The sequence below is a fragment of the Cydia splendana genome, chromosome 6 (assembly GCF_910591565.1).
Source record: "Cydia splendana chromosome 6, ilCydSple1.2, whole genome shotgun sequence".
In the NCBI taxonomy this organism is placed as follows: domain Eukaryota; kingdom Metazoa; phylum Arthropoda; class Insecta; order Lepidoptera; family Tortricidae; genus Cydia; species Cydia splendana.
This window is the reverse complement of record NC_085965.1, coordinates 3517539-3540803: the sequence shown is the minus strand read 5'-3', so window position 1 is coordinate 3540803 and position 23265 is coordinate 3517539. Positions and strand designations below refer to the sequence as shown.

The 23265-nt window shown below is 40.7% G+C and overlaps 1 protein-coding gene across 1 annotated transcript; it reads left to right on the top strand.

Annotated features, from left to right (window-relative positions):
- Positions 1-10182: 10182 nt before the first annotated feature.
- LOC134791269 (uncharacterized) lies at positions 10183-17280 on the top strand. Its single transcript, XM_063762254.1, has 7 exons — positions 10183-10430; positions 10543-10691; positions 11409-11568; positions 14114-14635; positions 14901-15191; positions 15859-15964; positions 16503-17280. The coding sequence occupies exons 1-7, from the start codon at positions 10382-10384 to the stop codon at positions 16660-16662; spliced, it is 1437 nt and encodes a 478-aa protein (XP_063618324.1). The 5' UTR covers positions 10183-10381; the 3' UTR covers positions 16663-17280.
- The last annotated feature ends 5985 nt before the right edge of the window (positions 17281-23265 follow it).

Below are 23265 nucleotides of genomic sequence, written 5' to 3'. Positions count from 1 at the left end.
GCGAGAAAGAGATAAATATAAAGAGATAGAGGCCGGCAATTTTTGAACTACAGTATTCGCGGTAGGCCCTCTGCTGCTAAAGCCCACTCCAAACTATGTGCGTGAATCGCGGGCGAAGCCGCGAACGCGAGTGTGGAGTCGATTTCGCTATCTCCACACTCACGTTCGCGGCTCCTTAAGAAGAACATCTAACTTTCTCTGTCTATCTCAGCAGAACCAAGTCTGAAAACATATAAATAATGGGGGTTTCCTCCTTTCAACACAGTTTGCAATGTGTTTGCAACTTTGCAGTCATTATAAAGCCCTGTAATCTGTATAAAAATTACTTACAAACACATAAAGCCTGGCTACTGAAATTCAAAAAATCTTGGGATGGTCACACTCTGTGTAGTAGGACTTATAGTTTTGATACTAGAAAGTATTTTTGATTTTCTATGCACACGTAAGGTACCTAAGGATATAAGTTAAATATACGTTGACGTGCACTCAAAGTCAGCTCACATAATTTCTACCACTATGTAAAGTACAGTCAACGATAAACACATATGTTACCTAACACTTTCTCACCATATACCATTGTAACAAGGCGAAAAATGAAATGTAGTGTAAATAAAACCTAGCTCGATAATACCGTAATATTAATCCATCACCAAAAAAAAATACATTTAAAGTAATCATAATAACTTAACCTAATTTACAGCGCGCTAGCTGTAAATTAGGTTAAGTTAATTTAATATGTAAGATTATTATATTGAGTTAGAAATAATTTTATAGCATGTCTTATAGTAATTATAAGTAACATATTTTGTTGTAACATTATATTATGGGTTGTACCCTTTCAAATTATGGAAGAGCGGGGCCTTCTGCCACAAGTATATTCTATACGTAAAAGAAGGTTCCAACCTTTTTACTATTGTAATGGATTCGTAACCCTAATAAACTATTTTTCATTTTTCATTTCATTTCATTTTCATAATAATCATAATCATAATCATTTATTGCATCCATGGTTTACAAAGGTGTTAAAAAATGTAATTGGGTACAGCAATAGTACTATGCTAAATGCTAACCCCCTTATTCATAAAACGTTACGGGACTGATTTTGTTAAATTATGTTTTATCCCTTTTTTACAAATACATAAGTCAAAATGACAGAAAAAGACAAACGATTGTTAGCTAATTGAGGTTTGTAGCGCGTTTATGAATAAGGGGGTAAGTATCAAAATATTTATAGAGCACCAACCTCCTAATTTGTTTACATTTGTTTAGGAGTTTTAAACATTGCAGTTTTTCGTTATACAACGCTACACGTCGACTTCGCACATTGTCGTAATTAGGGCGAGCGAAGCGAGCCCTATCACTATTCGACAAACTATGCATTCTTGTGGTACACTTTACGGAAAAACTATCGCACTGTGAGGTTTGAAATTTAACATAGTAATTTAAATTCATATGTAGATGTGTTATCAAACATAAAAATATCATTTTATAAACCTAAAAAATAAAATAAAGTAATAACACTTTGTATTACTACTAGCGCCATCTGTTGGCAAAATAATGAATTAACATTCGTGCTAATGTTAATTATTTATTTGTCTAACAGATGGCGATAGTAGTAAATCCATACTTAATATTATCTGATATTATAAATGCGAAAGTGTGTCTGTCTGTCTGTTACCTCTTCACGCTTAAACCGCTGAACCGATTTTGATGAAATTTGGTATAGAGAGAGTTTGAGGCCCGGGGAAGGACATAGGGTAGTTTTTTTATCCCAGAAATCCATCACCGATTTGGTTTGAGGCCCGGGGAAGGATATAGAATAATATATAATATACTCCCGTAAGGGGGTAGAAAAGAAGAGAAGACAAGAGAAGCTTCGTATGTTCCAGAATATTCTAGAACATTCGTAAGTATTCTGGAATGTTCCACAATGATCTACCAGATACTGCCCCCCCCCACCCCTTTTCTTTATACGTTATATATTTCTTTAAACGTTATTGCACAAAATACAAATAAAATGTACAAATGACGGATTCTCTACCGGTCAACCATAGGGCTAAACAGAGGTGTAATAAAAATGGTGCAAGAAGAAAAGTAAGTAATATATTTCACGATCCATTCTGAACATTCGTCTATTAAGTTAAGGTTCAACTTCTTCGACTCCAATTTCTCTAACTTCAACTTCTTCAACTTAAACTTCTCCTACTTCTTTATCTTCCTAACCTTCTTCGACTTCTGCAACTTCTTCATCTTAGTCAACTTCAACTTCTTCAACTAAAACTTCTCCAACCTATTTAACTTCTTCAACTGCGCCAGCGTATTCAACTTCTTCAACTTCATTAACTTCTTTAACTTCTCCAACTTACAACTTCTTCAAATCTCCAACCTCTTTATCTTCCTAAACTTCTTCAATGTATCCAACTTCTTCAACTTCGAATTCTCCAACTATTTCAAGTTCTTCAATTTCAACTTCTTCAACATCAATTTCTCCTACTTCTTCAACTTTAACTTCTCCTACCTTTTCAACTTCTTATACTTCAACTTCTTCAATTTCTACTTCTCTAACTTCAACTTCTCCTACTTCTTCAGCTTCAACAACCTTTTCAACTTCTTCAACTTCAACTTCTCCGACCTTTTCAACTCCTTCAACTTCTCCAACTTCTTCAAATTCAACTTCACCAACTTGAACTTCTTCAACTTCTAAAACTTCTCCAACTTCTACAACTTCTCCAATTTCTTCAACTTCTACTTCTCGAACCTCTAAGTTGGAGTGGAGGTGGAAGTGAAGTTAAGATACAAAATTAATAAATAAATAAAAGAAAATAGTATCTTAAATTAAAAAAGGCTCAAAAGACCTTTCGTTACAAATAAAGAAAGTTTGCATTTTTGACTACTTAGTCATCCATTTTGGGGGTGAAAATAAGGGTGTAATAAAAAGCAGATTTGTTTAAAAATTATGGTACCCAAATTACTAATTCCACGCAGATGAAGTCGCGGGCAAAAACTAGTAAATAAATATTGGACATTCTTAATACAAATTGACTAAGCCCCACAGTAAGCTCAAGAAGGCTTGTGTTGGGGGTACTCGGACAACGATACCTATGTGGTGTTTTCAATTTCAATAATGTCGATGGCGCTTACGCCATCGCCATTAACAACGATGAATACAAAATTGGGTTAAAATTTTGGATTCAGACCCACCTCGCTTCGCTTGGTTTGATTCCCAATTTAGCAATTAAGTTTCTGTGAATACCTACTAGAACAATCAATCTTGCTGTATATTCACTGCGGAGGTCAATTTACTGGTATGTTTTGTGACGCTGGTGAACTGATCAGTCATGTTGTGTTAGCAAACTTAAATCGGGTATTTTCAGTTCGAGAGACAGTTTTAGTGTTACTATTGCTGGGAACTGCTAAAATTATAAATAAAGATAAGCATATTAATACAAACTTCAGTGACTTAGGGCCGATACAGACGGACTACAATACGACTGCAACTTGTATGGGAACTGCACGCCGTCTGCACGCCAGTTGCAACGTCGGCGTGAAGTTCAACAAAATGACCCAGAACCCTGGCAGTATCTAGTGGAACTCAGGTTTGGTGCAACACGCTGTTTTAGTCACTCGACACGTTTTGATGAGCACTTGGAAGATCAGTACCCAAGATAGAGCTGATGCTGAACCTTGGCTGTACCTAGTGGAATTCAGGTTTGATGCAACATAGACACACGCTGTTTTGGACATCCGACTCGTCTTGATGAGCACTTAGGAGAGTAGTATCCAAGAAAAGCTGATGCTGAACCCTGGCTGTACCTATTGGAACCCAGGTTTGGTGCAACATAGGCACACGCTATTTTGGTCATCTGACTCGTCTTGATAAGCACTTAGGAGATTAGTACCCAAAATAGAGCTGATGCTGAACCCTGGCTGTACCTAGTGGAACTCAGGTTTCATGCAACATAGACACACACTGTTTTGGTCATCTGACACGTCTTAATGAGCACTTAGAAGAGCAGTAGGTACCCAAGATAGAGCTGATGCTGAACCCTGGCTATACCTAGTGGAACTGTGTGTGTGTGTGTGTTTATATGCTGAGCAGCGTGATTACCGCCAGTAGGTGTCCAGACGGGATAGTTTTTCGCTCAAATGTGTGGTGTGGATGCAAAAATAAATTCAAGGACATTGGCCCAACATTATGTAGGATGTAGGAAAGCCAGTTGGCTTCCTTACAAAAAGTAGTGGGCAACCGTGTAAGATGTAATAAGCGCTTATGAAATTGTATACATCATCATCATCATCTCAGCCATAAGACGTCCACTGCTGAACATAGGCCTCCCCCTTGGACCTCCATACGTGCCGGTTGGAAGCGACCCGCATCCAGCGTCTTCCGGCGACCTTAACAAGATCGTCTGTCCATCTTGTGGGTGGACGTCCTACGCTGCGCTTGCTAGTCCGTGGTCTCCACTCGAGCACTTTTCGACCCTATCGGCCATCTTCTCTGCGTGCAATGTGGCCTGCCCATTGCCACTTCAGCTTGCTAATCCGGTGGGCTATGTCGGTGACTTTAGTTCGTCTACGGATCTCCTCATTTCTGATTCGATCACGTAGAGAAACTCCGAGCATAGCCCTCTCCATAGCTCGTTGAGCGACTTTGAGTTTTGAGATAAGGCCGATAGTGAAAGACCACGTTTCGGAGCCGTAAGTCATCACTGGTAACACACACTGATTAAAGACTTTCGTCTTGAGGCACTGAGGTATGTCGGACGAAAAGACATTACGTAGTTTCCCGAACGCTGCCCAACCGAGTTGGATTCGGCGGTTGACCTCTTTCTCGAAGTTGGACCTACCTAATTGGACTACTTGTCCTAGGTAGATGTACGAGTCAACAACTTCGAGTACCGAGTTCCCTACAGAGACTGGGATGGGCACAACATTGGCATTTGACATAAGTTTCGTCTTGTCCATGTTCATTTTCAAGCCCACCCGTTGTGAAACTCGGTTGAGGTCATCGAGCATCATGCTGAGTTCCTCCATCGACTTTGCCATGACTACGATATCGTCGGCAAACCGAAGGTGAGTGATGTATTCGCCGTTGATGTTGATGCCAAGTCCTTCCCATTCCAAGAGCTTGAAGGCGTCTTCCATTACGGCAGTAAACAGTTTCGGAGAGATAACGTCTCCCTGCCTTACGCCTCTTCGCAATGGAATCGCCCTCGTGCTCTGCTCCTGTACTCGGACCGACATGGTGGCGTTACTATACAAACACTTCAACACTTCGATGTACCGATAGTCAATATGGCATCGCTGAAGAGACTCAAGCACCGCCCATGTTTCCACCGAATCGAAGGCTTTCTCATAGTCTACAAACGCTAAGCATAATGGCAAGTTATACTCTTCGGTCTTCTGTATAACTTGCCGCAGCGTATGGATGTGGTCTATGGTACTATATCCTTTTCGGAAACCGGCTTGTTCGGGAGGCTGGAAGTCATCAAGTCTGTGTTCGAGACGGTTCGTGATGACCCTTGAAAACAGCTTATAGACATGGCTCAGAAGCGTGATGGGTCTGTAGTTCTTCAATAGGTTGTTATCACCTTTTTTGAAGAACAGCACCACCTCACCTCTATTCCATGTTTCAGGCGTTATGCCCTCGGACAAGACGGAATTAAAGAGCTTCTGGAGGACTTTAAGTACCGGTGTTCCACCCGCTCTCAGAAGCTCTGAAGTGATTCCGTCTTTGCCCGGCGCCTTGTTGTTCTTAAGCTGCTTCAGGGCCATCCTAATCTCGTACAGACTGATGTCCGGGATATCTTCGGTATAATGTCGGGACAGCTTGGCTCTTGGATCTCCTACCAAGCTGTCAACGGGCTTTGCGATCGAAGTGTATAACTGTCCATAGAACCTCTCGATCTCACCTAAAACCTCCGCTTTGCTCGACGCTATGCTGCCATCTTCCCGTTTCAGCTTTGTCAGCTGGCTTTGCCCAATAGACTTGTCCTTTGCGAACACTTTGGAGCCTTGGTTTCGCTCAATAGTCTCTTTAATACGGTTAGTATTAAAGAGACGCAGATCATGTCGCAAGGACTTAGATATACGTCTATTGAGCTGCCTATATGACTCCGCGTCATCGGGAGACTGCAACTGTAGCGAGCGTCGTTCAGCCATGAGGTTTAAGGTTTGCTCGGTCAATTTCTGAGGTCTATCTTTACGGCGGGGTCTAAAAAACTTAGACCCTACTGTGTGGACAGTTTCCACTAGCCCGTCGTTGATTTCGTCCACTGAAGCCAAGTTCTCTAGGCAAGCAAAGCGGTTAGAGAGCTCGAGTTGAAAGCTTTCGGGGTTTTGAACATGGGCTCGAGTAGGTCGGAGCGTAGACTTCATCAGGCTGGACCTTTCAAGTTTAATATTGATATTCAGTGTGCCTCTTACGATTCGGTGATCACTACCGGTCTTTACCCTGTTGATCACAGAGACATCACTGAATATCCGTTTCTTGTCGGTCACGATGAAGTCTATCTCGTTTCTCGTGGAACCGTCAGGACTCATCCAGGTCCATTTCCTGTGAGGCAGCTTCTGGAAGAAAGAGTTCATCATGAAGAGTTCCTCTCTCTCCAGAAAGTCGGCCAGCCTCTGACCCCTAGGGTTCCGTTGCCCATACCCAAATTGCCCCACTCTCAACTCATCCCCGCATCCATCCCATCATAACAACAGTAAAGTAGGTTTTAGAAGTATGTATGGCCCTACTTACGTCCTCATACATAGCTTCTACTTCATCATCGGAGTGTGACGAGGTCGGTGCGTATACCTGAATGACCTTCAGCGAATATCTTTTGGATATTCTGAGTATTAGGTATACCACCCTGCTCGACACACTGTCGATGGTTATTATGTTGTTTACGAGGGACTTGTGAACGAGAAACCCGACACCACCTTGGGACTGTTGGTCGCCCTCCCGGTGGTAGAGCAAGTTACCAGACTTCAGGGTTATCGTGTCCTCCCCCTCTCTACGGACTTCGCATAACCCTACAATGTCCCAGTGTAACCTGCTCAGTTCCTCTTCCAGCTCGCAGATCTTTTCGTCAGTCCTCATAGTGCGTATGTTGTGTGTTACCAGGGCCAGTCGTCGTCGGGGCGGATAGCCGGATCTTTGCCGGAGATTCTTAGCACCCCTGACCCCGCTAATGCCCTGACCGCTACCATAGCCAGAGCACCGGGGGTCGCCGGAACCTCGGGGCCGTGGTTTTATTGTGCTCATCATGATGGGGGGTGAATGCCATAATCGCCACGCTTGGCAGGCGGGTTGGCGATCGCAGTCGAGTACACCGAATTTGAGGGACGCTGCTGCCCGTCCACCGGTGGTCTTGGACGTAGTTTAAGGACATACCCGGGTCGATAATTGCCGGGTGAAATTGTATACGTGTGGATGATATTGGCAATTTAATTTTGTCGTCTGGACACGCTTTTAATAGCGTAGGACAAAGTAAAAGCTGTAACAGACAGGCGTACAGGACAGCAACCGGGGTCCGGTTAGTATATTTCTTTCTTGCTCTCACTTATAGCTGCGTTCTTAACGGACTTATGACGTACCCACTCGTTCGAACATGAAACAAGCCTCGGATTGGATCAAAGTCGCGGTCCGGTACGTTTAGCCCCCATTCGCACGACAGCTTTTTCAACGCGCGTTAAAAAAGCGCTTGAATCTGTCCAAGCTCTAAATTCGACTTAACGACCAAGGGTTAAAGTCGAAAATCCAACAACGCTTGATAAAAAGCGCCACCGCTATCGTGTGAATACATACATGGTTATCCATTTGTGTCATTCAAACGCTTTTTGAACGCGCGTTGAAAAAGCTGCCGTGCGAACGGGGCCTTAGGTAGAAAAACTCCGCGAGCCCTTACAAAGCTCTGCTTTTTGCTAGTTATTTACGAGCTTAAATAATAGTTTGCGAACCTCACTCAGTATAGACACTATTAATATTATTTAAAATAAATCCCTTATAAACCGCAAACAATTTGAATGAATGACATAAATTGACAACTGACTTTTAGCTTTTTTTTAAATCATTGATGATACAACAACGAAATATCTGTCAACAATTTTTGGCTAGCCAGAGGCGCTACCGCGAAAACCGAAATTCGCAAATTGCGGGGATCTGTCTCTTTTACTCCAATGAAGGCGTAATTAGAGTGACAGAGAAAAATGCCCGCAATTTGCGAACTTCGATTTTTGCGGTAGCCCCTCAGACTCTATCAATGCTTAGGCCAAGCGCGCACCACGACTTTTTGTCGCGCGATAATTTAGTCGCAGAAATGTAACGTATGTGTTTATATGGCAGTGCACGCATATGCGACAAAAAAATCGCAGCGATTTTATAATTGTGATTTGTTACATTTTTCCGCGACTGCTCGCGACGCGATTGTCGCAAAAGTGAATTGCAGCATACGAAGTTGTATGACCCCGCGCGCACTGCGATAATAAAATCGCACCTCGGACCTCAGTCGGCATTTCGATCTCCAAGCGTCAACATATTGGAACCTGCTTCTCCAATGGAATCACAAGATGAGACGCTAGATAGACGCTAAATGCTACACCGACGTAAGCTTCATCTGGCAAGTCTTCTTTTTGAGGTAGTGCACCAGCGGTCTCCTGCGTATCTCTTTGAGAAACTTTCCTTCCGTAAGACTCGTGTAGCTCGACAATGTGGGTTGCAGTTGTTAACGCACCGTCACTGTTCGGCTGCATTCCGTGGAAGTTTTAGATATTTGGCAACAAAATGCTGGAACAATCTGTCTCCGCCTTTGAGGAACCTGAAAAGTGTGCATAGTTTCAAAGTTACGCTAAAAAAAGAGATATATGAACATCAGCAAAGACAGGAAAGTTTAAGATGTGATACTAGTTTTATCTAAGAAGCCTTTTTTTTTCACATACCTGTAGTTATTTCCCATGAGCCAACCATTTCTGCACTATTTTTTGTCACTTTATTTTAATTTGTTCGTCTTTTCCAAATAATTAATTTAGTGATATAGTTTTGGTTTGTTTAAAGCTTTTACGACTAGAAGTTTTTAAGTCTTCTGCACAAAATGTACACGTGGATAGCTATGTCATAGCACAAATATGGCCGTGCTGGTGTCGTGCCGTGTGACGTGGCCATGGCGTGGCGGCCAGCTGTCACTTGGCTGTCAGGCCTGTTCCAGATACGGCAATTGCCGCAATGTTGAAGTTGTATATTAAATAGTTTTAGTTTCAATTTTATGTTTTAGGTATAGTTTTTAGGTATAGTTCTAGTTTTTAATTAGTTTAGTAAATTATAGCATAACCGCCTCGTCGTCGAACGGCGTAAGCCTGGGTTACAACGGAAGAACAGCGCTGGCTTTGCCAGCAACATGCTGAGTTGTGACCCTTTTATGGCATTTTTCACTAAATGTTATACATTGTATATTTGTCAACATGTTTTTGTCATCTGTGTTTGTTTGTCATAAATAAATGTATTTCTATTCTATTCTATTCTATTCTATTCTAGATGTTGACCATTTAATTATGGAAATAGAAGGAGATCACCTTTATGGTACATAAATACTCAAAGTTATACAGCGATCGCATATTGAAGACACGTTTCACGACAAGCGACTGGTACAAAAACCATGTTGAGAATGAACAAATCGTCGACTTTTCATCGCAGTGCGCGCAGTGAATTTTCTGCGATTTATTACAGCGCGATTCTAAAATCGTGTCGTAAAAATTAAAATCGTGGTGCGCGCTTGGCCTTACTTTATTCTTTATTCTTTATTCAAACACTATGTATAAGTTTACAGCTCAAGCCAAGGCACTTATACTGTTAATTAGGTACATATATGTTGTCAGTATCAGTCAGTATCATAAAATTAGTAGGTACACTTATTGTATTACACACTTATCTTTATAATTGAACATACATATTATGTATTACTAAGTTACATAGAGATAAAAAAAAGAATCTGATATTAAATAACTTACAAACATTCGACAAACAAAACCGACATCAAATTGTTGCAACTGTACAGTCCTTATTTTTTAAATGATTCGATTCTACTAACTCGATTATACGATTAAAGATTTTCTAACCGTTAAATATAGACCTTAAATAGACTGGGGCCTTTTTCATAAGATTGTCTTGCGTTTCATTTCGTTTGACAGCCCGACTTTCTGTTGACAACTTGACAGAAAGAGAAGATAAGACAACGCAGACAAACTAAATTTGCTTCGCTGCTAGTCGTAAATATATTTTGTAATTTTCATTGTTTTTTCAAATATCAAGTTGCAAATGGCTTGAAAAAGAGTGATACAATTACCGTGCTATTAACGTTCATGTCCCGAAGTACTCAAATATTAGTGGAGTTTCGTCAACATGGCTCGCACCGTCCTGTTGTTTTGTTTAGTTATCTTCGTTAACACGGGTATGACACTATTATTCTTTATGTTATGTTCGTATATTGTTATTTAGAGGTTATTATTAAAGATTTGTGATTATATTGAAACTATTAATCATATTGAATGGTTATTTTACAGTGACGCCGTGCAAGGTGTCGTTATCGAATAATGGGCCGGCGGTACGTGGTTCTAACATCACGTTCACGGCCAGCTTGTCGCAGGGTTGTATAGGGGAAAACCTGAAGTATGTGTTTATGGACAGCAGCGGTTACACTAACGATGCTGAGGTGAGTTGTAGTTGTCAGTGAATCTTCATATTTTGCTTAAAATCGAAGTCTCAACTCTTAGTCAGATGTAAAGATACCTCCCCCTTAAATAAACTTCTATGCAGAAGGTCAGATGTCTTTGCAGCTGACTATACAAAAAAGGAATCACCACCACAGATATATGCAAACAAGAGGCCCTACCATGAAAAAATTTCGCAGAAGGCCCTTTGGATTAGCCACAGAAAAACAGATTGGCTGCATTAATTAATAGTGATGTCTGTTAGTTATACACACTAGTGGCTTTGTGAGCTGTGGAGCTTGCGAGCATAACTTAAAACGGAATAAATGTATGGCTCTGCCATTTAAAAAAAATCCTAAAACTGAATAACAAACAAAACAAAAAAAACTATTCAATCAGTTGAGACTTTAATGAAATGTAAGGGGTACACCGAAGCTGCCCTTGCCCTTGTCATGGGACATTTGCAGACATAGCACCCGCCAGGGTGTAAGGACTATTGAGAGTTGATGGGAATTGAAAATAAACTAGGCTATTGGGTGAAAGCGATGGCATAAATACTGGGGTTTAAGATAAAAATTATTACTATTACTAGTATCTTTTGCAGACATATCTGCCTGATAAAAAATTGTTTATGGGGTCATGATATGCAGCCTGAGGTTCTGTAGAAGAAAGAAGATCCATAGATAGGGTATAGTTTTTAAATGGTTTACTTGTTACAGTTCATGTCCACAACTGGTGTTGTAAACTGGACCGTTGAGTACAAACGGAATCTGTATGTTGCTCGCCAGTACACAGCAGAAGTCCACGTAAAGAGGCTCTACAATATCATCAACATGTACATTGAGATTGCTAGAGCGAGCAATGACTTCACTCTTACAGGTAAATTATTGAATTAAATTAGTTTTTAAATTTCAAGGGGGTTGTATATTTTATTGTGGCTTGTGTTTTTTTTTCTGAATATTGCACAGGGAAAAAGAAGAGGCCATGCTCTTGGGTTTAATTTTGTAACGGCAAACATTTGTGTATTTTTCATGAAAATTAGTTGATGAATTATGTTATTTAATTATCTAAGTAATGTCATTTATGTCCTGTGAACTTATTGTACTACATAAAAAAACGAAGTATGTATTATCTATTTAAGTATTTAAGGTCTATTTTGGGTATAACCAAGTCACTTCTAAGTGTTGGGTAATTCCCAAAATCGTATAATTCTACATGACATTGACATACCTACATATATACTTTGGAAATAGGGTATTTGACTACTAGTCAAATCAGTTGCTTTTTTCGAACTGTCGAAACGATTTTGCTACTATGGCATTTATATGAAACACTATAGTTCGTTTTTTTTAGCATTAGAAATAAGGTAAACAATCTTGATGTGTCTTTTAATTGAAAAACATATTTTAAAAATAAGTTAAGCATATATGTAACAATTATGAATCTAATACGATCTTTTATATTCTTCTGCTTTCATAAGTAATAGTTATTGATTTTTATAAAGCGTTTTTCAATTAAAAGACATGTCAAGATCGCTTACCTTCTTACAAGTTCTTTCTAATGCTAAAAAAAACGAACTATAGCATGTGACGTCACGCTCAAATAACCTACTCTTTATAGTTTATTAGGGGCCTAAAAATAACTGCTGATCTGCTCTCTATTAATCTTCTGGTGCTTTATTTCTTGCAGGGTGTAAAATAATTTATTTTAAATATAGGCAAATATCCTATTGACGAGTTACTTGTACTATATCGTCGTTGCGCTTTTCAAAGCTGATATGTGTTCGATTTTTGATTGACAAATAGTTACCTAGCAACAAAATACATAAGGTGTTAATTCATTTGATTAAGATCTCGCACATATAAGATTTGGTAAGCGCAACGACGATATACAATTCCACATGTGTGTTTACATCGGTTTAAAAATAGTAAACAATATAACACAACATGCGTCATAAATGAGTCAGTTCACATTGCACGCACGATTGCTGTTATCAGTGTTAACCTATCAAGTGACATTCTATTCACGACTTTCAATGTATTGAAAACTTGTATACCTACTTTTATTAGATTTACAGGGAACATTGCCACTAAATAAATAATAGTACAACTGTACAGAAAGGACACTTCCTACAAACCGAAGTTTGAGAGCGATTTAGGGACGAATCATGCTATCCCTTCCTAATGTATGGCACTATCCCTTTCGGCTATTTAGGGTTGTCAAAATTTAAGTTTATCTTATCTGTGCATGCAAAAGGACGTCAAATGGTGCCAACCCTAATAATTGCTTGGAGCAATGCTGAGCCGAATAAAACCGAGTTTGCCCGAAAGGAGGAGTGTCCCCCCACTGACATTGCATTCGTTCTAGATCTTGATCCCGTGTTATAAGATTGAATGTAGTTTCACTTTTTAAGTGATTTGTTTTATAAATGCTTGTAGCTTTTAATATAAGCGTAGTCGGCATAACTCCACTTGCAACTTGCGAGCGCCCATAGACTGCGGTCGCTGCTTAACATCGGGCAGGGTGCACTCTTGTTTGCCACCGTTAACTTTTAATACAATATTTTCCCTTTAGTTTAGTATTATAACTTAAATTGGTATTTCCCGAAGTGTGTCAAACGGATGTTTAATTACAGACCTTGTAAAGGCAACTTTCCAGACAGATGATAGTTAAATTTGCATTCGGGGTTTCTCGTGCCGGCAATGAAAATTAAATAATGTTATAACGCGAGGCCAAACGTTATTTATTACTCGTAATTGATTACTTCAATTGATTGATTGATTGCTTGATTGTTTTTTTTCGTGATTGATTCTTTCTTCGTATTTTTTTTCGTCGGTAAATCAAGGTAACTGAATAAAATTCGCGTTAGACTCGTCTATAAATGTGAGTTAATATGCGTAATTGATTAAATTGCGGTATTTTAAGATGCCACTTACATTATTTATTTTTCATAAAGAAGCGCATAATAGTTATATTTTGTCATACAAGGGGGCAAAGTTGTTGTTAAACTCCTCGTGCTAATGTGATACCTGAGCAAGCGAAATATTCACAAATTAACCACGACCGTAGCGTAGTTCAAAAGTCGAAACATCTAGGCACGGAAAATGTTTTTTTTTTGGCACACCAACGTGAAGAAAATAAATATTTACTAAAAAACATTTAAATTCTAAACAATATGAACGCTATTAAATATTTATTATTTAAAATCATTGTTTAAGTCAATTGATTCACATTGATGCACCGCGCACGATATAGCAGTGGTGTTTGGAATCTTTAGACAGGCATTTCAAGCATTTTATGACTTATTAAAATGATTTTATGACTGTCTAAAAGCCATATTACATTAAAAGGTTCTTTTTCAAAATAATTACCTAAAAATATATCTTAAATATATTGTTTTAAGTGAAAGTTATTTAATTTTCAGACACCCTACACGGCGGACTTGTTCTAAAGCAGAATAACGTCATCCGCCCAAACACCTTCGTAGCCGTCAACCAAACTGTCCATCACTCCATAGAACTGCCCCAAGCAGAGATGGACTTCCTCAAGGCCAACGCATCCCAAGTCATCACCTACTGGTTCATCGACTGCAAATATATCGATCAGACAACCACCATGTCTTTAGACAACACATATCATGACACTATGAGCGAACACAACATTGACGTGCTAGTTGTCGCTAACAACGATCCTTTACCGCCAATAACTACAACAACAACAACTACAACAACAACGACAACAACAACTACAACAACTACAACAACAACAACAACAACAACAACGACGACGACAGAAAAACCGGGTGAAGTGATACCAGCTCATAATATAACCAAGCGGGCGGCGAAAAGGAAGAGTCCAGTGAAAGATTTTATTTGTCGCGATACGGTGGTGCCTATTGGAGATCATTATACTTATGGACATTATCAAGCCACTTTGAAAGTTAGAGGTAAGCATAAGGAATTATAACTTTACAAATCCATTTGAATTAAGGAACAATTATTTTTGTATATTTAAATTATTACTGAAGGCGGAGGATTCCAATATTCTCTTATGGGGCATTCTATTGTTCAATAAATATTCAAAATAAAATTATTAATGTGTACTATATTTTGTACACAGGGCCTCACAGTGTCTTTGCCTAAACTTTCTTTTTTACATAATGCCTCAATACTTTCGAGCAGCCCACTAACCCACCATCATTCTATTTCCAGAACCAATCTCCAAAATAAACATCACCGGCCGCAACTGGCTCCAGCATGGCGACCTCCTAAACCTCGAGGTCAAATACACCGGCTCACCCCCCTTCGACTTCTGCGCCCAATACAAAAAGGGGGAATATAATATAACTGGGAACGAAACTTGTTCTGTCACGACCAGGACCGTTGTTAATACGTTCCCGTTGGTCCGGTATTTTCTGGATAGCGACCAGCATACCGTGGTCGTTATAATTGAAAATGAGATGGGAAGGAACGTTTCTAGGGCTACAATTAATATTTATAAAGGTGAGTTTGATTTTTAAAGCAAAAATGTTGTTATATGAAACGAATTTTTTTATTTCAGCCTACTAGTGGCCCGTACATAAATACCTTAAAACTAGCATACATATTATAAAAATATATTTTAAAATGTTATGTAAATTAAATGTATTGTAAATGTTATGTTTGGTAGGTAAATGTTTTTAAATGGTGTCATTATATGAGTTCTATCATATCGGCTTGTAAAGTTTGACATTCTCTTAGGAAAAACCGATTATCGTGCCATATTCCATAAGTAATATTCAAAAGCTATCAAGCTAGTACATACGTTACGACGTTACGACTCACGTTGAAAGATCACTACACCTTATAAAACAAAGTCCCCCGCCGCGTCTGTATGTTTGTTCGCGATAAACTCAAAAACTGCTGAACGGATTTTCATGCGGTTTTCACCTATCAGTAGAGTGGTTCTTGAGGAAGGTTTAGGTATATAATTTGTTAACCCGTGCGAAGCTGGGGCGGGTCGCTAGTAATTTATAAAACTGAATCGGGATTTAAACGTGTACACTTACGTTTATTATTTGGCCTGACGATACGAACGTATAGATATTTTAGTCTCACAAAATGGTGTATAATATACTATGTTCTCTTGAGGTAATAAAAAATGTTTAACCATCAAATGTTTTTTTTACAGCGTTGGTACACGCGCAGCTGTCTGTGATCGTGGTGCCCGTCGTGTTCTGTCTGCTCGCCGTCATTTTGGTGGTGTTCGGCGTTGCTTACTACCAGCATCGCTCTAAGTAAGTGTCTGTTACCTAAATACCAATGTCAAACAACTATGAAATATTGTTACCTCTCTCCGCGATGCGCTTTAACCCTTTTGACCGCTAAAGACGTCACCTGACGCGCGTGGAATCCAAATAAACTAAAGAGTAGACAACTTGGCCGTGACGTCACATGTTTGTGACTCATTACTCTCATTAGGTAAACTCCATAGTGGTTAATCGTTTTAATAGTTTCAAAAAATAAACTGATATGACATTTGATGTGACTTCCATAAAAAGACATTTCAAAATTTAAAAGTCAATAACGTGATTCAAATTTTGAATCATGGCATCCGAACTTACAAAATCCCACCTATCACTTAAACCATTTTAACCTTTTGTTTGTGTGTGGTCTAAAATCGTAGCTTCAAACCCCGTTGTGCCATATATAGCAGAAAAAAAATCGTACAAAACTAAAATACTAAAAGGCATAGACGGGACAAGAGACAGAGAGAGAGAGAGAGAGACGAGAGTTTATTGTAAGTATTAAAATATCTATTCCAACTTGTTTCAGATACACAATAGAAGTAGCCGACTTCGATTTCGGCCAGCAAGCCAACTTAGACTACAAGACGTTCACCGAGCGCCTCCGGGACAGCTTCCGGAGCGCCCTCAACCTACGACACGACTCCGAGACGGACCCGCTCACTCCCAACTCGCGGTACGAGTCATAAACGTACACCACTAAGATTCATGCAATTTTCTACCTTATCCGACTTAATATACGGTTGAATTTTGAATGAAGTTCAGTGAGCGATTCTAGATAGCTTCCGAAGCGCCCTCAACCTACGACACGACTCCGAGACGGACCAGCTCACTCCCAACTCGCGGTACGACTTATAGACATATCTAACTACACGTTCCGTGGAATTTTCTACCTTATCCTACTTAATATACGGTTGAATTTTGAAAGACGTACAGTGAGCGATTCTAGGCAGCTTCCGCGGCGCCCTCAACCTATCAGCGAGCGCCTTCATAACACCACAGTTCAATTTTCAATCGTATCCCCGTCTATTTGGTTGCGTCTGTAAGTTGTTTTTTTTTTGTAAAAACATTGTACAATTTATCCCTGGTATAGCTCTGCAGTAAAAGACATATCAAAATTATTTAAAAACTTTCCCTTTGCAAGTGTTTTAGGTACTGTGTTTATTGCAAATTTCTGCTGTAATTCTTGTTACAAATTACCAGAAAGGCGTGTTTGAAAATGTGAAGTATATATATCCGTTTGTTTTACTCGTCTATTGTAACTTTTGATTGTTAGATTTGTTAGCCGATCCTCTTTTTATTAATTTTTTTTATGGAAAAAATCATTTATTTACATACAATATATATACAGTGGTACTACTAAACGAAATTAATAACTAACTTAAATCTAAAATAGGCCCTTGAGGCATTGTACCAAGGATGCTGGCGGCATTCCCTCGCTGTATCGCAATGCTGATACGTTGTGCGAGGTAGCCGCCAGCTCTTCGGTCACCAGTTACGTCAACCAGACGCTTCGCGATTTCTGCGAACAACTTATGCGCGCTGGGACCCCATGGACCTAGAGTTTCGACTCCAAATGGTACAAAATGGTACTCTCTACCGAGGCTCTTATATTTGTTACGTTTTTGGATACCTCTAGACTCTTAAAATAGGAAAGTTTTTATTTCCAACTCGTTTGCTTTTGTGCGTAAAATTGTCACACTTAAAGTTAGAGATAAAATGTAGACGTCTAGACAATGTAAATGGGGTAACATAATCAGATTTGTACACAAATCGGGACGCGAACCATTTGAATGTTCAATGGTGCACTGAAATTTTACTGTATTTGCTGTCGTGCCAAAAAACTTACATTTTGTTTGCGTTATCAAACTGCTAAACTTGTTTTTTACACATCTCACTAAAATTTCAGTGCATCAATAGTTATTTGTCTGCGAACTGTTGTTTGCCGTGAGTTTCAGGTACAAATTTTGTTAATAATTACTTCCCAAGCGATAACTCTGTAAAGTGATTAAGGGAGATGTATGATGACATCTCGTGAACGTCAGCTGCTGCTCTGTTGGTGGGTTGAGAACGAACGTGGTCATACATCTGTTACTGGCTCACGGACCATTATATTGATTGCCGAAAAATCAAAGTCTTATCTTCACTCTGTCTCGGCTCTATAAGTGCAAAAAAGACATTAAACCTTTTTGACCCTAGAGGATAAAGTAGTTTTATGCGAAAAAATTAAAGAAAAACCTTGTTTTTGAACTGTATGAAAACTGTATTATTATATAACTTTTTTGTATGGAGTTATGTCGCCTTGCAAAAACTACCCACGTTTCAGTAAAAAAACGAGACATTAATATTTTCAGTATATGAAATGAACAATTAAATAGTTTAACTAAAACATTAATTAAACATTTTTTTTGCAAAATTGTATCTCTCTTCGGCAGCAAAAAATTGTACACCTGTTTTTTTATTTAATGCGAAGATATTTTTATTTACATAGTCATAGTTTTAACATTTAAGGTATTTTTTATTTATTAGATAGTGATCTCTACTTTATATTTAGTTATTAATTAAATTAGACATTGACATTTATAATCTTTTCAACATTTGCTTGGCGCTTTTATGCCCCATAGGGGCCATCCATTAATTACGTCATACAAATTTCTAGGTTTTTTGACCCCTTCCCCCTCCTTGTCACACTTGGTCACATTTGGCAAACCCCTCCCCCCTGGTGTGACGTCACATTTCTTCAACGAAATCGGCAAATATGTATTAATATTTTATCAAAATATTTTTGACAAAGAAATATTAGTAATTTTATAACCCAAAACTGATTAAGAAATAAAATTAAAGGAATAAAAACGATTATCGCTCCAAAACCTTGTTATTTATGTGTTGTATGCATACTGCATGTAGGTTATGATAAGTCTTCTGTTGACATGTGTCTATTTGCGATGTTCATTCCTTTAATACAGATAGTTTTGGTAGCACGTATTTTCAATGTTATTCCCGTAGTAGTCCCATATATTACATTGGCGACGAGCTGAACTCATGTTATTCTCGATGTTGGATTGTGCATAAGCGTGTGGTGTCGTGTGGGCGCAATGACGGTCGGTAAAATTGAACCATTCGACGCGAACAAAGATAAGTGGTCGTCATACGTGGACCGCCTTGAACAATATTTTATTGTTAATGATATCGAGGAAGCAAAGAAAGTTGCTACACTAATTACGTTTATTGGCGGCCCTACATATGAACTGCTAGTGACTCTTTGTTCACCAAAGAAACCACACGAAGTGAAATATGATGACATCAATAAAATTATGCTACAACATCTGCAGCCAACGCCTAGCATATTAGCTGAGAGGTACAAGTTTCGGCAAAGAACGCAAACTAAAAGTGAGTCTATATCGGACTACGTGGCAGCTTTGAAGGAGTTGGCTAGAACGTGTGACTTCAAGACGGGATTAGACGACAATTTAAGGGATCAGCTTGTCTGTGGCTTGTTTAGTGAGATGATCAGACAGAGACTTTTTGCGGAAGATGAAGTTAGTTTCTCAAAAGCTTATAAACTAGCCACCGCCTTAGAAGCGGCGGAGACGAACGCGGCGGCAGTGGTGAACGGCAAGCGACCGAACGACGACGGTGCCGTGGCATGTCATGCTGTCACGAGTGAAACTCGCCGCAGCGAGGGACGAGCGGGACGACGCGCGACAGCGGCAAGCAGCGAGCGAACGCGCGGTCGCTACAGCGAGGGCGCAGCCGGCGGGAACGGCGCGCCGGGCGCAGCGGCGGGAGCGGCGGGCACGGGCCGGGGGCGCGCGGGCCAGGCTGGCGGGCGCGGCGCCGGGAGCGGCTGGACTCGCTCGACTTGTCGAGCTTGCGGCGGACAACATGATGCAGCCGGATGCAAATTTCGCGTATACGTGTGTCGTGTATGTAATCGGGAAGGCCACCTTAAAAGAATGTGCCCTAAACTTGGCGCGGGCGGCGCGAGTTACGCAGACGGCAATTACGTGGAAGAAGTAAATGATTCGGATACCGACGATAGCGTCGAGGTAATTACTTCAATTTATAACATAAGTCCCTCAAAAGACTACAAACCATATATCTTAACATTACTTGTTAATAATAAACAGTTGGAAATGGAGGTAGACACCGGTAGTCGCATATCGTGTATTAGTCTTGATTGCTATCGCGAAATGTTTATTGACTGTGATTTAATAGATTCCAATCTGTCTTTGAGATATTACACCGGCCCGCCTGTAACTATTGTAGGCAAAATAAGGCCTGTTGTTAAATATAAGGATCAGGTACGGGAATTTACTTTGTATGTCGTGAAGGGCGGGCGGACGTCTTTAATCGGGCGCGAATGGTTAGAAGAGCTCGGTATTGTGGACCGCGACAGTTTCCCGTGTAATAGTATTGTTACGGGAGGGAAATTTGATTTGCACACGTTCAGTTCCAGATACGCGCAGGTTTTTGAAGACGGGCTGGGGTGCTACACGGGTGAGCCGGTGGGCTTTCGGCTGCGAGACGGCGCGACGCCCTCTAGCATTTGCCTTGCGCGAACCGGTCGACCGCGCGCTGGACCAGCTGGTGAGTGACGGCATCATAACCCCGGTCGAGTGTTCGGATTGGGCCACACCAATTGTACCAGTAGTCAAATCGGACGGCTCGATTCGTATCTGTGCTGATTATAAACTTACGCTCAACAAATGGCTAGAGATAGATAGGTATCCTCTGCCTAGGATAGACGATCTGTTGGTAAAATTAAATGGCGGGGACAAATTTTCTAAAATCGATCTAAGTCAGGCTTATGCGCAATTTCCGTTGGATGATACCAAGAAATTTACCACAATTAATACCCATAAAGGCCTATTTCAGTATAATCGCCTCGTCTACGGGCTCGCGTCGAGTCCTGGCATCTTCCAACGTAAACTTGAACAAATGTTTGCTGACTTACCCTCGGTCGGAGTCTATCTAGATGATGTGATCATAACGGCGAAAAATGACGATGAACATTTAAAAATACTTTGTCAGGTTTTTGACAGATTACTAAAGTACGGTCTGAAAATAAAGAAAGAGAAGTGTACTTTTTTCGCAGAGTCGGTCACCTATTTAGGGTTTGTTATTTCAAGAGATGGAGTATCAGCAAGCTCAAGTAAAGTAGAAGTCATCAATAAAATGTGTAGTCCACAGAATGTTTCAGAGTTGCGATCATTTCTGGGAATGATAATGTACTACGCAAAATTTGTTAAAAACTTGAGCACAATATTATCTCCGATGTATGAATTACTCAAAAAAGATGTCAAGTTTGTTTGGAGTAAAGAGAGTCAGGCCGCATTTGAGAAAATAAAAAAGATGTTGCAGTCGAGTGAGGTGCTGGCGCACTACTCTAGCGAGCTGCCGCTGGTGCTGACGACGGACGCGAGCAGCACGGGCGTGGCCGCCGTGATCGCGCACCGCCTGCCCGCCGGCGAGCGGCCTGTCGCCTATGCGAGTCGAGTGTTAAGTTCAGCGGAGAAACACTACTCGCAGATTGAGAAAGAGGCACTTGCGATTATATATGGTGTTCAAAAATTTCACCAGTATTTATATGGAAGGAAATTTCTCTTGAAGACGGATCACAAACCCCTGGTAACCATTTTTGGAGACAAAGCCGGAATACCTGCTATGGCTGCGAGTCGACTACAGAGATGGGCGGTGATCATGTCTGGGTATAATTTTGATATAGAGTATGTTCGGAGTGAGGAAAATGGAGCGGACGCCTTGTCGCGATTAATAACCGGACCCGATAGAACAGTACGATCGGAGGTGACTTATCTTAATTACGTGCAAAACTTTTTACCTATAACAAGCACGGATATTAAAAAAGCAACGGACAAAGACTCCATTCTGGTAAAAGTTAAAATGTATATTGCTTCGGGATGGCCGACTTATTGCGATGATGAGAATCTTAAACCATATTACATCCGCAGAAACGAGCTGTATATGGAGGCCGGGTGTATACTATGGGGGTACAGGGTGATAGTACCTACTGTTTTTCAAAATAACATTCTACAAGAGCTACACGTTGGCCATGTCGGCATGGTAAAAATGAAGAGCACGGCCCGCAGCTACGTGTGGTGGCCCGGCATCGACGCGGACGTGGAGCGCGTGTGCCGCGAGTGCGCCGCGTGCGTGGCTGAGAGCAGCGCGCCGCCGAGGGCGCCACCCAAGCCGTGGCCGTATATTACAGAACCATGGACGCGTCTACATGTTGATTTTTTAGGCCCTATTGAAAACGAATCTTTTTTTGTTATTGTAGACTCGACGACAAAATGGATCGAGATTTTCCGAATGTCAAGGACAACGGCGTCATCGGTGATTAAAGTTTTGTGTGAAACTTTTTCTAGATTTGGTTTGCCTAGGTCGATTGTTTCGGATAATGGCCCTCAATTTTGTAGCGCAGAATATGATCAATTCTTGCAATCAAACGGCATTGAAAAAATACTTACACCGACATACCATCCCGCGTCTAACGGCGCTGCCGAAAACGCCGTGAAGCTCTGTAAAAAAGCAATCAAGAAAGCAAAGCGAGAGGGGGTCGATATCGACTTAGCCTTGCAAGCATACCTGATGTCCTACAGGAACGCAATCCATGGCACGACGGGCGATTCTCCTGCGCTATTGCTGCAAAAACGCAGGCTGCGCTGCCGATTAGATTTACTTCGTGGAGGGGAGGAGCGTGAGCGTACTGTGCAACGCGCGCAGGAGCGGCAAGTTCGAGCGGCTGGGGGTCGCGAACGTCAATTTCAAGTTGGAGACCTAGTGCACATGCGTGAGCAGGCCAATCCGGATAGGTGGGTAAAGGGTACAGTTAAAGAGGTAGTAGGCTCTAGGAATTACATGGTGGAAAGGGCGGATGGTACCCTAGTCAAAAAACATGTTGACCAAATTAAGCACAGTGTGCACAATCGTACAGGTACTCGGTTGGTGTGGCCTGATTGGGATACGTCTGGTGGTGAGGTGCCTGGTCCAGTCGACGCGGCTTCGGCAAGCGCCAGTGTCGCGGCTGCGCATGAGCACGGGCCCGAGCCGGCCGCTGCTGATCAAGCGGTACCGTTGCCGAGAGCTCAAGCGGGTACTAGTAGTTATGGTCGGCCCTTAAAACCCGTTAGATACTTCCCGATGCCAGAGATTGATTAAAACTGTTTTGTTATAATGACATCAAGATTATAAGGTTTTGTTTATTAATGTTTAAGTAGTTATAATTCTGGAATGCAGTATACCTACTTAAAAATAAGTGTGAGGGTGTG

Coding starts and splice junctions, on each gene's coding strand:
- LOC134791269 (XM_063762254.1), top strand. CDS start 10,382: ATGGCTCGCACCGTCCTGTTGTTTTGTTTAGTTATCTTCGTTAACACG. Junction 10,692..11,408: donor GTTACACTAACGATGCTGAG/GTGAGTTGTAGT, acceptor TACTTGTTACAG/TTCATGTCCACAACTGGTGT. Junction 11,569..14,113: donor CAATGACTTCACTCTTACAG/GTAAATTATTGA, acceptor TTTAATTTTCAG/ACACCCTACACGGCGGACTT.